This window comes from Prosopis cineraria, unplaced genomic scaffold (assembly GCF_029017545.1).
Source record: "Prosopis cineraria cultivar Desert tree isolate PC_DT_omini unplaced genomic scaffold, ASM2901754v1 PC10, whole genome shotgun sequence".
Taxonomy (NCBI): Eukaryota; Viridiplantae; Streptophyta; class Magnoliopsida; order Fabales; family Fabaceae; genus Prosopis; species Prosopis cineraria.
In genome coordinates, this window is record NW_026555341.1 from 1875186 (window position 1) to 1891652 (window position 16467).

General features: G+C 35.0%; 1 protein-coding gene and 1 long non-coding RNA gene across 3 annotated transcripts; both read left to right on the forward strand.

Annotated features, from left to right (window-relative positions):
* The first annotated feature begins 32 nt into the window (after positions 1-32).
* Positions 33-1933, forward strand: LOC129323156 (uncharacterized). The gene is made up of 3 exons (XR_008596365.1): positions 33-310; positions 1206-1403; positions 1507-1933. It is a non-coding gene; the product is annotated as an uncharacterized LOC129323156 (long non-coding RNA).
* Positions 1934-5380: 3447 nt separating this feature from the next.
* Positions 5381-13229, forward strand: LOC129322728 (uncharacterized). 2 transcript variants are annotated; one of them, XM_054969081.1, is made up of 17 exons: positions 5381-5492; positions 5615-5897; positions 5978-6139; positions 6887-7066; positions 7239-7296; positions 7749-7799; positions 7994-8076; positions 9021-9108; positions 9695-9736; positions 9833-9907; positions 9990-10058; positions 11766-11881; positions 11999-12111; positions 12253-12332; positions 12434-12554; positions 12692-12758; positions 12847-13229. In XM_054969081.1, the coding sequence occupies exons 2-17, from the start codon at positions 5650-5652 to the stop codon at positions 12980-12982; spliced, it is 1689 nt and encodes a 562-aa protein (XP_054825056.1). In that variant the 5' UTR covers positions 5381-5492; positions 5615-5649; the 3' UTR covers positions 12983-13229. The 2 variants fall into 2 exon arrangements, with proteins under 2 accessions (XP_054825056.1, XP_054825057.1); XM_054969082.1 differs by lacking the exons at positions 5381-5492; positions 7239-7296 and having other exon boundaries at positions 5523-5897; positions 6887-7064.
* Positions 13230-16467: the final 3238 nt, after the last annotated feature.

The window sequence follows — 16467 nt, forward strand, 5'->3', positions numbered from 1 at the left end:
TTAAATTGTTTCTTAAAGTCCATAGAAAAAAGTTAAGAACATCATCTATGGAAGAAGCGGGTTCTGGTCACACGGAGGGCAACAATCAGTTTCTGTCTGCAAACCTATACGGCGCCGCTGGAGAGATATACCGTCGCGCTGAAAGGCGAAAGCGCATTTTGTGATCGGCCTCGCTGTGCCAGGCGGAGTTTGTGGCAAATTCATAACACGCACCGGAAACTATCCTGAGCGCTTGTTGCTTTTCACATCCTTCCTCTTTCTATATTTGTTCGCGTGGTCCGCGGTGAACCAGTATAGAATTGATCCTCAGGTCTGTATCCATATTCCTCCTCAATTTAGGAGGAAAACATGTGGCATATACTTCTTATTTTTGGTTCATCTTTTCCAATTTTCTCAAGCTGAACTCTGCTTTGAAAGCGGTTAATGTATGGCTTGTGGTCTAGCTGCAGTTTGGTTTTCTTTGATGCTTGATTGTTTGGTGCAGATTGGTTTTGTATATTCTCCAGTGTAGCGGACTAGCTGGTCTTGCTTCTGAGATTTCCCGTTGTGATTTTTTAAGTTATGACTAATTGACGATGCATGCATGTGTAATGTATTATATCCTTTTCTTGCTACGATCTTGAGATTCTTGCATCTGTTGCAATCTTCAAGTATTGAATGCATCGAGTTTCCTCTATAACTTGAGTAACTTTTTTCCCTTCTGTTTTGTTTGTTTTACACACACACACAAGTGCGTCCGTGTTTTTTTTTTCCCACTCCTCCTAGGTGGAGTGAAAATGATCACGCTGAATATGAGGCGCGGTACGATTACACGAAAATGTGTATACAAAATTTAATCTTTAGTCTAATTACACTGTCATTTTCACCTCTTTTTCAAACTAATCGAGCATGAACATCGATATTCTTTATGGATTCTAGAGCTCTGGCACAGACTCATGTGATGCCAATTTAATAAGTTCACATGGGGCTCAATGCAAGTTCATTCTAATGGGTTTATACAATCCAGCTCTACATTATGCAGAAAAAGAACGTATTGTTTGTCTGCGTGATGTAGATATAAAAAAGAAGGAAAAAGAAAAGCAAAGATTAGCGATTTGTGATAAATCTCTCTAAAGCAAGCAGCTTAAAACAAATGCGCAATAAAATTTGTTCGTTGACCCTTTGTGGAATGGATGCTAACAAGAATGAGCTATCTTTTGTTTCAGGTGCTGACAAGAATGGGTTCCAACAGCAGCCAGACTGATGAGAAACTATCCGTTACCCCTCCGTCAAGAGTTACATTCTGCCAAAGAAAAAAGTCCAAGAATGGCAGCTTTGTGTCTACTTTAAGAGATAACTTTCATGAATTCATCCATGCTTCCATGGATGAACACAAGACATGCCTGAGAAATACAATTCAAAAGGTAAAAATCCAATTCCATGCCATGTGTATATACTATGTTTCTCTCCTTTAATGTGCTAACTGTTGCAACTTGCTTGTGATAAATTTTACATTGTTCAAAACAGTTACTTGGAGAAAAGAGTGACAGCCCCAGTGAAAATGAAACATCTCTACCACTTCAATCAACTACAAAGGATTAGAAGGTTTTCAACAATATTGATTGTCAGAAGATGAGTTGCTGACTTATTTAATTGTATATTGCATCTTTTTTACTTTAGCATTTCACTAGATGATTTCAGAATTGTTAGTTATGGTTCTTGACTTCACATTTGAAGAATTTTATTCAGCGTCACTGGTAAGGTGACAAGCATTTTCGAATCCAGATTTTGGAATGTGATGACTTTGAGGTGATGCTTCTATTTGTACTGAATATTAAATGGGATGCATTGTTGTTTCACTTCGTGCCATATTGCCTTATGGTGCCCCATCCCTATTTTCATTAATGTAGCGTTTTTTTGGCCATGACATTAATGAAACATCTTTGTCTTGTAACTGAATGTTGAGATCCAGAGAGAGACATTGCTCTTGCTTACTGGAAGGTATGCAGTGGGAATTTTAGACTGAAGCCGTATTAACTCGTTAATTAATTTATCATTCGTACCTGTAGATTTGGTCCACGTTTAAATTGTTTGAGATGAAATGTCTAGCCTGTTAAAATAAGTAAGCTTTCAGTACAGGCCTCTCTGATGGCAAGACATGTGCCATATGAAGGCAAACAAATTACTGATGGTCTATGCTTTAAAAAAGTGTTGAATTGATTTCCCGAAAAATGACGTTCATTTTCACTGATAACATCACTTTTCTTCAGACTTAAAACTTCTTCAGCCAGGAGTTAATGTGAAACGCTCTAATTCTTTTCTAGGTTTTGACATCATTACCTTAATGAATAGCTAATAAATGCCACATTGTGGGTTCCAAAACAAAGATTTGAAAGAGCCATAAAAGGTTTTGAAAAACATTATTCAGAAGTATCAAATCTTTGCAGTGAGCAAAATATAGAGACCATACTATAGTCAGGAGTAGTGCCGGGGCTGGTTGCTGGCCTTAGGTATTACATTATACTGGAAACCAAGGCACTAGCGCTATTTGCGTTCGATTTCAGTAGTAATCTATCATCCATAGTAATGTGATGAACTGATGATTGATAAATAAGCTTATGACATGGTGAGAATTGCACACTACCCAATCATACGGTAAAATGTTAAAACCTGGATTGGAAGCAGAATGTCTCTTCTAATTTCTTTTTCCTTCTATAGGGGTGTGTCTGTTATATCTAAGTTCAAACTAGGACAGCAGGAAATTTGAAGAACAAAAGGAAGCATGGTCTTACTGATGAACTGCAGTTAATGCTTAGAGTTCACAATACGACGCTACATCAGCATTTCTTTGGTAAATACGAAGGGGAACTTCGCTTGATTCAATGTTTTTGATGTCCTCTAAAATGATCTTATATTGCGTTCTTGACTTCATCTTCAGTTGAGTTTCCAGTAAGTGTGATATTTTGTACCAACGATAATGAAATTCCTGTCATATATTGCCAAGCCGCTCTCAGTTTTTCCTTCTAACTTGTCCATCTTACAATGGATTAATGGATGGAAAGAAGATTTGAGGCAACCAATTACTATGATAGGAGGAATCTTTTGACTGTAAAATGTAATTAGTAAATGAATTGGGGGGAAAACCAAAAAATTCATGAAAAACATGGGCACATTTATATTTGAAAAGTCTTGTACTTTTTTCAATACAAAAAGTTCTTTGATAAGGAGAATCCAGGTTATCTGCCTAAGGGGATCGATGGAAAAATTTCTCTTTATCTGGTGGTTCATGAAGTCGAAATTACAGCACACCCAATCTGAACTGCTGAATTGAACATGGTATGCAGAAACCATGACTGGCGTTCTGTGTGTGTATGTTAGCTTGATACATTTAACTACTTCATTTTTTGTTTTCCAAATTTAATGAAATGAAGTAACAGTTGGAGATCTACCAAATATGTCAGCACGACTGCGATCTTGGCATCAATGGAGTTTGAATTTTTGTATGATTTGATAAAAATCGATGCCGACCACAAATATCATGGGTGTGATCTTTATCAATAGGCATTCATGACTTAACCTTTTTAGCTGCCAAATGTCCTGTAATCTTATCCCTCGATGAGGCCACTGAAGTTTCGTGCTAGTTATGAATTTGTGTTGAGCCAATTTCTTGGTTTTTTTTAATATTAAAAATGACTTAAACTTCTTGATGTTATACTGGGTTGGAGAATTTCACTGCTAATTACGGGAGTATCATGCAAAGCCCTAAGCCTATAATAGTGGCTATTGTCTCAAGCCGGAAACTGTGCCACAGTCTTGGAACAGACCCTGGTAGGCTGGTTCGAGGAAGTGAGGAACTAGGATGAACACATAGAACTCGTGATAGATAAATAAAATGTGAAACGATGAGGTCCCACCGACTTGGGTTACTGGATTCAGAGTCCAATGTCCTAACCGCTAGACCTTGGGATTAACCCTTAATAGCGTGTGCTACTAACACTTTCAAGATATTAATTCTCAGAATCAGGTCACCAAATGGAATCAAGATGCCCTAATCTATTTCTTCCCTTTGCGGGTGACTCGTAAAATATGTGGGATTTATGTCCCGCATATTGAGGAAGAGAACGTGTCTTGCTGGAGATATGCAACTGGCGGCAAATTTGGCCTACAATTCTGTCGGTAATCACAACCGACAAACAAATGGATTCCCGTTCAAACATCTTTGACATTGGCCCATTCAAGAAAAAGTGAAATTCTTCCTTTAGTAAGTATTCTGTGAAAAACTTCTTGCTAACTCCTTAAAAGCCAAGTGTGATATTACAAATAGTGCGAAGTGTCCTTTTGAGTATCATAATAAAAAAAGTATTTTTTATATTTTGAGAGACTGTTGTGGCAAAGAAGGTGCGGCAACTTATTATTACTTCTAACCATTATACATATTTTTTTGCCTTTGATAATTTGTAGAGTTGGACTCAAGAAGCAACTAGGAGACATTTAGGAAAAATATCCTTCAAATGCTAGCCTTGATTAAGATTTTTTACAATATCTGTTAAATTCTCTAGAAAAATAGATGCAGCAGGATTTTCAAAAACTATGGCAACGCATCAAGTCAAATTATCCATTCATTTCTATTCAACTTGATGAAAGATTCTAGTAATGGCCATTAGGAACATGATGTTTTTCAAGAAATTAAAAGTAACAACGCTCTTTGAACTAGACCTAGACATAAGTTTGTTTATGTTGACATTGACACTTCAATTGGGTATCTGAACCAAGCAGTGTGTGGAGGAGTAATTCAGGACCATAAAGGTCAATGGATCCTTGGTTTCAATTGTCAGTTGAATTTTACTGCTATCTCAATAACAAATATATTAGATATTAACAATTTTCTCAAGATTGCTGATATGTAAACAGAGTGAATTTAATAAAATCCAACTATTTACTGACTCTCTTGAGATTATTAATACTTTGTTCTAAAATAGTGGAAGGAATCATTTTTATGAAAGTATTGCTAATTCAACTAAAGATATTATATATTAGAATTGAAAATTAGAGGTTAACTACAATTATAGAGAAAGCATTAATGTACAGATCAAATGGCAAGATTGGGTTATTTTTCTAATACTAAAATCACACTCTTTTTGGTAGCTCCAGGCTCCTGTTGAATGTAGTCAAACTTTAACGGATGACTTTGCTAATAGTGTTTGACCTGTTCCAATTTGTACTCACTTCAAGCTTTGCTTGCCCATTTATCAAAAAAGAAAAAAAAAAGAAAAAAAAAAAGACCAAGGGACCATTCGTTTCCGGTTAGCTTAAATATGTCATGATAATCATTAAGTTGTTGACCTGCCTGGATTTTTTTTTTTTTTTTTTTGTGAACAGATGTTTTTCTCCCTCTTGGCAGTGAAAAATTAGACTTCTGTGAGCATTGAGCAGGGCAGATTCTGAGAATCTGGGACCGTGCGTTTGAAAGTGCAGGAAATTGGCGGGGCTCGGAAAAGTGAACAAAGTGTGATGTAATACAGTTCACAAAATTATGGAATATTTTATTCCATTCGATGCTAATTTATCTTCGCATATACTATAATCTATAAATTATCGAATGATAAAGTTGAGTCAGCTAACGGCTTCCCCACAGTGAAACTAGGTAAGCAAAAGGAAAGGCCAGGAGAGATGTGGCGAAGGAGCTTTAGCACTGCAGCCTCCGCGCTGAAGGACAAAAAATGGGACGCTCTCGTCGTTGGTGGCGGCCACAACGGCCTCACGGCTGCCGCCTATCTCGCCCGCGGGGGTCTTTCCGTAGCCGTCCTCGAACGCCGCCACGTTATTGGCGGAGCCGCTGTCACGGAGGAACTCATTCCAGGTTTCAAGTTTTCTCGCTGCAGCTACCTTCAAAGCCTCCTTCGTCCCTCCGTAATTAAGTAAGCTTTCCAATTACATTGGTTATTCGTTGAGACTATTGCTTGATTACTGCTTATTGCATCACTTTGTGGACGAACAGTGAGTTAGAGTTGAAGAAACACGGTTTGAAGCTTTTGAAGAGGAATCCGTCGTCATTTACTCCCTGTCTCGACGGACGGTATCTTCTTTTAGGGCCTGATAAAGACCTCAATCATTCTGAGATTTCCAAATTCTCTAAAAGAGACGCCGATGCTTATCCAAGGTGCTATTGCATCTTCTTTTTTTTTTAGTCCCTTCTTTTGTAATCTTTCTTAGTACACTGTGATCTTAGTAAGTAATTGTATCATAATAACTGTTTTTTACTCACCGTTCCCCCGAGCGACGATCTCAAGATTTAATGATTGTTTTAATCATATTCTCACGATTTGAAATCTTCGATCATACAATTAAGGCACTACAAGCACAGGAATTTGTATCAGTGTTGATTTCAATAGCGGAAAGATTTTTGATATGGTCAAAATGTGTTGGTACCATAATAGATATCTTTGGGTGCTTAAAATTGAACAGGAAAGATAACCTCTGGTCGTTGCTTTTGTAACGCAGTTAAAAGTCCCCTAATGGAGTACCTAATGGAAGGCGATACCAATCAAACATATATGGTTTATCTATCCTGTTAGCCTTGCATTTTGCTCAAAAACTCAATTAATGGTAGATTTAGCTATTTTAGGAAACTGCTTGAGTCAGTAAAAATACGTTAGAATCATGATTCACAACTGTAAAGATAACTTGCGAAGTGAAAAACATTTTTCTGAACTTGACATGACAGGCTCAAAAATATTTTGATATTCTAAATTCTAATTCTTCATCCCTCTTTTGAAGAGCCAATTTGAGCAGCTTATTGCCAACCTTATTGATTTTATATGCTTCATGAATCATATGACCAGTTTTTGTTTGTCTTTTCAAGCTTCTTTTCCTTACTGGTAGTCATTTTCTTTGTTCTATTATACAGATATGAGAAGCAGCTTGAGAGCTTCTGTAAATTTATGGATCTAGTGCTGGATTCGGCTCCTCCTGAGTCTTTGCAGCGTAAGACTTCTTTTAATGAACAGATGAAGAATAAAATACAGAATTCGGTCTTTTGGGCAAATTTTCTGCGGCAGGCAGCCTCCTCAGGACAGAAAGATATGGTGTGAGTGTTTTTATCCTCACCAACATGAAATTGTCTTTGTTTCCACTAAAATTTCATATTGTAGGTTGCAAGTTATTTAAAGAATTTTCGTGATTCAAATCCCATAGATAGTAATTTGAAGATACAAATTATGGTGTCAGTCTTGTATAATTACTTTTTATTTATTTGGCAGGGACTTTTTGGACCTTTTGTTATCCCCAGCTTCTAAAGTTTTGAATAACTGGTTTGAGGTTATATTATCTTTTTTGTTATAGCTGATTATTTATTATCTTTAACCTATGATTTTAGTCTTTAAAGTTCATGTTTTTTTTTTGGGGGGGGGTGTTCATGAATTGAACTCAGCTTTAGACTTTTAGGCGTCCTCTTGTTATCTTTTTTCAGAAAGCTTCCTGAACTTCTTGAAGTAGAATTTTAATCATATATACTTCTTAGAATAGGATGTGTTGGCAGGAGAGAAAGATGTTAATATTGGGTATTATTTTTGTGTCTCAACACCTTCAATTTCTGCTGTCTATTTTCTTCAGTTGAGTTCTCAGCAATCATTGTCTTGCAAATTCATTTACTGACGTGTAGATCACATATTGATGAAATAACTATTTAAGCATTTATTTGGATACTTTTCCGCATTTCTCTGCTCTTTATGGTTGAATGTTAAATAATGTTTCTGACGTTGTTTCTGCAGGCAGATGTCCTGAAGGCAACCCTTGCAACAGATGCTGTGATAGGAATTACAGTAAGATTAGTTGTTTTTACTGGGAAAATCGGTTATGATATAGTTGGAATATTAACTCTTTTTTGAAGGGCGGAGATATTATGATAATAGTGCAATTATTCTTCTCAGTTCTCTGTGATAAAAAAACAGTATAGTAGATGTTTCATGCTAACATTAATATTTAGGATCACTATGCGCTCAATTCTCTAATGCAGGGAAGTGTCCACACCCCAGGAAGTGGTTATGTTTTGCTACATCATGTTATGGGAGAAAGTGATGGGGATCGTGGAATTTGGTCGTATGTATCTCTGTTGCTGGCTTGAAATCTAAATAGTGCATCACATCAATGGCCACAGTAATTTGCCAAAATTCTATTTCTTTTCCTATTTTAATGTAACTTGAATTTTGCGTTACTTAAGTTTAATCTTTAAAAATGAAGCATTGATGTATATTGACTAAATGAAATTAACAAAATACCATATAAAACGTAAATGGCAGTGGCATCTTGTTATTTGGGATTAGTATTAATTGGCATGTTAGTTTATAAAGGTCCAATTGTATCCTTATTTGTATAAAAAGGAAGATATACTATATTTATGATTGTGATTGATTAGAATCAGAAATATGCTTTCTTTTTTCTTTCCACCAATGTAATACAATTAAGCCTTTCTCGCAATCAGCAAACTAACATATTTCTAACTAACAGACTAACTAAATAATTAGCTATTAATTCTAAATAACATTAATCCGGCATGACATAGTAGAGTTTGATAGGTACTAACAAATTTAATTACAAAGGATATTTTCCACTCCTAAAATATCAATACATAATTCACAAGTCATTAATGATACGACTCATTCTTCATACCCTGTACATTGAATAGGAAAATGTGTCTACTTTTCATAGTATTTGTATAATGGGACATAACAAAAGAATTTAAATTTTTAACCACACATAATACTTCCCCAGAATTTTAAAAATTTTCTTCTCACAGAAAGGTGGATTTTCTCTTTTGGATTTTTTCGCTTTCTTTTCAGGGTTTTATTTGATAAATCAGGGGAAAATCTTTGGGTCCTTTCTACGTGTCACATGCTTGTTCAATATGTGCCTTATATAGTTGACTATGAGCTAGCTACCCTTTGCCAATAGCTTTATTTGACTAAAAAATTGTGAGCCATTTTCAACAAATATGTCTGAAAAAGTGAATCTAATTATTTAAGCATGTCATTATTTCCTTTTAGGTATGTTGAAGGTGGAATGGGCTCGGTATCTGCGGCTATTTGTAATGCTGCCAGGGAAGCTGGGGCACATATTGTAACCAATGCTGAGGTACACTGAATGATCTCTTTAAGCTATCAACCTTCACTCCCTCAATAATGACCGTTAATTGTGACACTGTAGGAAAATTCTTGTAGTTTAGTCAGTTGTATCCTTGTTCAACAGGATCTTTGATGCAACCAGCAAACACTGGAAATTTTATGCTCTTCACAAAATATTATGAATTTTGTCTAGGCCTGAAATATCACAAAGAATGGAACAGTTAAAGTTTTGAAGCAGGCTGATGAATAAATAAGTTTTCCCCTATCTAATTCTAATTATGAAATATATGTAACCAGACTAGAGAAGCTGATCATGAAGAGGCATTTTCCTATACACAAGTCTTAACATGTCCACTTCACTTATCTGGGTAGTAGCCAAGTATTATAAGTCGTCTGGAACAATATAATTGTATTCCGTTTACAATGTTGACGAGAAATATGGTTACTTCATTACTAGGCAGTGGGTATCTAACGTAATTGTAAAGAAAAAGGAAGGTATTGCGTGCATTAATTTTCAGAGGTTTATTCCCTAACCTTCCCCATATCTTTTTCCTTTGCAAAGTTTCTCATTACCATGATACTGTGTGTTTTTTTAGGTTTCTCAACTGCTGGTTGAAAACTCTGACACTGTCTGCGGGGTTAGTGTTGTCTGTGAGTTCCTTTAATCAAGTTGGGTTTTAAAGTTGGATAGCTTTAGTTAATTCTTGATGTGACTTATATTTATATATGTATAGGTGATGCTGGCTGATGGTACTCAAGTGCATTCTTCATTTGTTCTATCTAACGCTACTCCTTATAAAACTTTCATGGTAAATTCTCAAATCAGTGGCAGATGCTAACGGTTCTATCTCCTAGATTTTGCGTTACTTAGTTTTTGGTAACATGACCCAGGAATTAGTGCCTTACAGCATCCTTCCCGATGATTTTGTTCGTGCAATTAAGTATTCTGACTATGGTTCTGTAAGTTCTTTTTCCACTATATTTCAGCTGTTCTTTTTCCTCCTTTATGGGTATTTTCTACCATGAGTCGCTGTATAAAACTGTAAAGTTAGGATATCAAGAAAATCATGACAATTTCTTAGAACGGTAGCTTCTTAAAATTTGGTGATAATTTTTCTAAGACTCGGTGGTAAGTTTGTACCAGTCTGATGACAATTTTAATAAGGGTAAGGGGACAAATATATTCATAAAGTGATCAGCCAGGGACACTCAGTGTTTTAAAATGAGGAAAAGGGTAAAAATATCCATAACGTTATATGAGTGAGTGCAAAAGTAATCAAACCATTAACTTTGATCTAATGTTGTTAATTTTGACTGTTAAATGCTGACTGTGCATGCCACATATTAGCCTTTGTTGATATGGATTTATAAAGGGGCAAAAATACCCACTAAGTTATCGGTCAGGAGCAAAAATACTCATAATATTACTAGAGTTGGCGCAAAAGTTACCAATTCATTAAATCTTTTAAATGTTGACCGTTTAGCTAACATCTAAGTGGAAGTTAACGATTTTTTCACTGATGTAGACCAAAAATATTCCCAGATGAATTTTTACGGATGTTGATCGATCATCATATAAGTATGTATAATCAGTGACCAATCTGCCAAAAATCATGCCACATAGTTTCTTTCTATTGCCATGTATCTTGCCCCCTTCCTTCCTCCCTTTCCACTCATTTTTTTTGTTGCAAAAACTGATATTCAACATAGTGAAATAAGTTGTACACATTTGAAGATTGAGATTGTGCATACCTCCTATGTCATGCTATCTTAATAACATTGTCACAACCTTAAGAAATTTTATTGATGATAGGTTCAAAATTTTCAAATGTTTTTTGCTATTGCTGTAAAGAAAAAAGCGATTTAATTTAATATTCAGTCAAAACAACACTTTCTCACACGATATTCATATAATGACCGATTAACCTTGAGAGAATTTCATCTAGGAATATTTTTTGTTTGTGTTAGTGAAAATATGGTCAACTTTTGCTTAGGTATTAGTTAAACAGTCAACATTTAAGTGATTTGATAGTGATTTGATAGATTGGTCATTTTTACATCAACTCTTGTAACATTATAGGTATTTTTGCTCCTGGGCAACAACTTTGTGAGTATTTTTGTCCTTTTATTGGTCTATATCAGCAAAGGCTGACACGTGGCATGCATAGTTAACATTTAACGGTCAAATTTAATGACATTAGGTCAAAGTTAACGGTCTAGTCACTTTTGCAGCCACTCATATAACGTTATGGGTATTTTTACCCTTTTTTTCACTTTAGGATACTGGGTGTCCCTGACTGACTACTTTGTGAGTATTTTTGCCTTTTTACTCTTTTAATAATATGTAGGAATTATGATTTTCAAGATATTTTAACCTAAATATTATTACAATGGCACAAAAAAAAAAAGCCTTAAATATTATGACATCGGGACATTAGATGTGATTTGCTCACTTAACCATGCTAGACATCAGAATATCGTCTTTGTCAATAATCAAGGCCTGTTTTCCCGAAACAATTAAAACACAGCAAAGACAAGTTGGGGGCGTACTGTTTATATTTCATTAAATGCATTACGACGAATGGAACTCAGATTAGATTGCAAAGGAAATCTATGTTTTCTCCATTCTTTGTTGCTTTGTTACATGAAAAATATCTATTGAAACAGGCCACTACGAAAATCAATGTTGCCGTGGATAGATTACCCCAATTCCAATGTTGTAAGATAAATTATCCTGACGCTGGTCCCCAGCATTCTGGTACAATTCACATAGGTTCAGAGAGGTTTGTTACGATTCAGTCATTTTTTAATCTTGTTCTAGATGATAGAGTCAGAGCCTATTCATTTGGGACGCACCATTTATTTTTCTTGACCTTTGGGCTTTGTCCATTCCCCTGTAGCATGGAGGAGGTTCATTATGCATCTCAAGATGCAGTGAATGGAAAACCATCACGAAGACCAGTTATTGAGATGACAATTCCCTCTGTACTAGACAACACTATATCTCCACCTGGTATTCGGAACTTCAGCTCTAACAATCTTGATATGTATATCTCCTCAGTAAAAGTGCAGGAGAAGCTTTGCCTTCAATGCATGTCCTTTTATATATGATGCTATCTGAATAGCGGCAATAAATTATTTTGTTTCTTCTTAGGTAAGCATGTGATCAACCTGTTTGTTCAGTACACACCCTACAAACCACTGGATGGTGACTGGCAAGATAGTGCTTACAGAGTGGGTTTTGTCGAGTTCCCCCCCCCCCCCCAAACCTTTGGGACATAAATCTCTTTGTTCAACGGAAGGTGAATCGTTATTCTGACAAGTCTCCTTTTCAGGAATCATTTCTGCACAGATGCTTCAGCCTGATTGATGAATATGCCCCTGGCTTCAGCGCATCAGTAATTGGTCATGATATGCTGACTCCACCGGACCTTGATAGGGAAATCGGTTTGACAGGTAAAAGTTGCCTGGTTAAATATACGTTGAAGTGACCAAGAAACCTTAAGTTAAATATTAATTGATTGAAACGAGAAGTGCTTCGTTTATATTAAGTATTAAATCTCAATAAGAATGTGAATTGTATCTTTTGACAGGAGGGAACATATTTCATGGTACAATGGGATTGGATTCGCTTTTCCTCATGCGACCTGTGAAAGGATGGTAACTTTTGTCATCTCCTCTTAACATTTAACTATTGCAAGCCCCTGTAACCGGTAACGGCATGATTCTATTTTGTTTTGGAACTTAGGTCGGGCTACAAGACTCCACTTCAAGGGTTGTACTTATGTGGAAGTGGGGCGCATCCAGGTGGTGGCGTAATGGGAGCACCAGGACGTAATGCTGCCCGCGTAGTTCTGCAAGACGTCAATAGATCGCTTAAATGATACACTGCTTCAGAACATGGAGTTCCATCCGGCAGCAAACGTTAGAGCAACAGGAACTAAAATCACGGTTTCACTATTGCGGATTTAGGTCACTCACAATTGGCTTGCCTATATTAATCTCGGTGCATAACAATTGGCTGTATTTATTTTAGTGCAATTCTGTGGTGGGAATTTTCATGTCTCGGATCTATGTGAGACAACTATGTTAATGACGAAGTGAATGACTGCAAGGCAAAACTCTTTCCTATGTTTGGTTTTTTTTTTTGGTTGGGGGGGGGGGGAGGGGGTGGAGAAGTCTCTCCAAATCGTCTCAATGTTGGAGGGGGCAGGGAACTCCTCCATAATGTTTTTGCCAAAAAAGTGGGAGGAGAGTCCCTTCCCTCCATTTTTCCAATCCAAACATCGAAAGTTTTTTCTCTTTCCCCTCCAATCAAATATAGTGCCCACAGAACTAATGATTATGATTCATAAGTATAGAGTACTAGATAATATAATGATTGACTATGGACAGAAGCATAAAAATACATGAACTTCCCCAAATGTGCATGGGTGTGCCCTATCCAAACAACAGGAAGGAAATTTTTTAAATTTGCGTATAAGTATAAATTTGACGAGGATCATGAAGGAAAGTAGGAAATTAGTGAAAGGTGAATTTACTGTTTTGAGTATCGCAACAATCAGACAAAGTTTGCACTCACTAGTCCATTATTGCCCGAAAGAAGTTGATGAAAGCTTGAAGGCACCATTGAGGTTGCTTAAAACTTATTTAAATCAATTATACAGAATCAAAATGACATGAATCAATTAAAATTGATTATAAATAAGGTTTGGTTTAGTTTTTCTAGCAATACCAATGGTATGTTTCGGTTCAAGTTTTTGCCATTTGAAATTTAAAGCAAATCAAATCAAGTTTTATTATATTTATATTTGTATAAATTTGCAAGTAAAAAATCTGTTACAATTAGGTACATGTCCTGTTTATGATAATTTTTTAATTTTACAATCAAGTGTTATTATTAATTTTTAATAGTTAAATGTGCTAATTACTTGTAAAAAAATTCTTTTGCATTCGTTTTATTGAAAATAGTAATTGATAGTTAAAAATTATCAACGAATAAGTGTGCACATACACACACATATTGATTATAAAAAATATAAAAAAAAATTAAACTTGATTAAAACTTAAATCCAATTGAACTAAATTGTTCAAAAATTGAACCAAATCGATTGAAGGAAAAATCAAATAAGTTTCAAGTTTTGGTTAACTAATTGTTTTGGTTTAATTTGATTTTTCTTCAAAGCCAAATCAAATCAAATTTGTGAACACTCTTAAATGTCATGGCAAGCAATAGTATCAAGGCAGAATGACCAATAAGGATGTCATAAGAATATTAATATCAAATTAGGATCTCTTTACAATTAAAGTTTCCAATTTCAATAATCTTATAAAGTATTTAAAAAAAATTAGGATCACTAAAATATTAAAAAAAATCCTGATTGGCATTAACATTCTTATAAAGTATTTACTTATCGTTTCTTTTGGTATTTATTATTAATATGCAAGAGTTGATAATCAAATCAATATATCTTTAAAATCTACTTTCACCTTACGCAACAAATAGTATCCATTACATATGACTCTTTTCACATTTCATCATTTATGTGAACAATATCAACAGTGACAACTTGCATTGGGTTGTGTAAAAGTTGCTTTCCTTTTTTTCCTCAATTCTTTGAAGTTTCAAAATTCAAACAAGATATAAACATAAACTAAATCAAATTAAACCGCTCAAAAGTCTAACCAAATTGATAAAAGAAAAAAGAAAATCAAATAGACCACAAGTCCTCAAGGATGAAATGAGGAGGATTAGTAGGTCCACGCCCCCCCCCCCCAATTTTTAAATTTTTCTTAATATCATATAACTATTACATACCTTTTGGGATTTATGAAAGCCTTGTAATATATATATATATATATATATATATATTACTCTTGACCCCCTTTATTTTTAGATTTGGCTCCATTCCTGTAAGCTCCAGTGAATGGTTTGGTTTGTTTAGGAACGGACCCACATTTATGATAAAGAGGGCCCCACAACCCAAGGAAAAATCACCTCAGATGATCCGAAATAATTTTAATTGTCCCCTTAAAAATTTTCAATTGCCCCTCTTATTTTAAAAAATTTCACTTATCTCCTTATAAAATTTTACTTATTCCACTAGTGGTCTGGTTTAGTTAACTCTTTTAACAGAATGCACATAGAAGGTCACATTAATCATATTAGACGCATCATTATTCTACTCAACTTACTTTGGAAATCAAGAAGCCTTGCAATCCATAATGGCAATGTTATAAGCCATGAGACTAATAAAGGAATATCAAGGTGAATGTTTTTTTATAGATAACAATTGCCAATGGAATGCTAGCCTTCTAGTGAGTTCTTGTAATCCTTCTTTCAACTCCTCAGATTAATGGAATTATATATCAGTTTGGGGCATTTGGATGGAGAAGGTAAAAACAAAGAACCTGACTTTATGCAGAATCCTAATATAATGCAATTCTGATTATCTGCATGCCATTACCAATTAGCTATTTCAAACCCTATTTAGTTCCCTAATATGCTTCCAGGCCCAATTAAAGTCTTCATTAATTTCTTATACACCCTATAAACCTCATTTCACATTGAATACACATTTATTTCCCTAATAAATCCCAGAGTAATATTAATACACATTTGAATTTCTTAATTAAAACCTCAATAACCACAATCAATTCCTTATTTAAATATCAGGATGATACAAGTTGCACTTTAGTGTATCAAAATGTTTTGCAACAGCTATAATATCAGCTCCTTTCTATCACATCTTATTTGTTTCAAGAAAAAGCTCGTTACATAGAATCTACTGTCTATGAACTCCAACAGCAATGTTTCAGCAGACATAACTTTACTCCATAATTTTTAGCATTTCAATGTTCAAGTTGTAACTTATGAATATTTCTTTTCTATTTTTAGTTTCTCACCATGGATTATAGACTTTAACCTTGCACTCTAATCTTTTTTTTGTAATATATTCTTTTGTTTTCCTTAAAAAAATTATAACCTTAAAAAACAATAGTTTTAAAATGGAAAGAAATAATTTAGAAAAAAGATTTTTTTATGAAAAATTTTAAGGTAAAGGTGCATTTTTGCCCGAAATGTTTTTTTTTAGGAGCCTCTAGTACTCTAATATTTTTCGAGTAGCATTTTTGCCCCTAATGTAATTAATTTGGTGCACATGTTACCCTAATGTTAAATCTACACTAACACCATTAAAAATTTCATGTGGGCTCCATTTTATGTGACAGGTTATCATCTCCCTCCGATGATGATTCTTCCATTGCTGCCTCAGTCTTTAGTGTTATCATCTCCCTCTAATACCAGAAGCTTGATACAACACCCTCGTCACCTACTAACCCTTCTCGTCATTATTGCTCACCTACTTTC

Coding starts and splice junctions, on each gene's coding strand:
- LOC129322728 (XM_054969081.1), top strand. CDS start 5,650: ATGTGGCGAAGGAGCTTTAGCACTGCAGCCTCCGCGCTGAAGGACAAA. Junction 7,800..7,993: donor ATGCTGTGATAGGAATTACA/GTAAGATTAGTT, acceptor TCTCTAATGCAG/GGAAGTGTCCACACCCCAGG. Junction 12,759..12,846: donor ATGCGACCTGTGAAAGGATG/GTAACTTTTGTC, acceptor TTTGGAACTTAG/GTCGGGCTACAAGACTCCAC.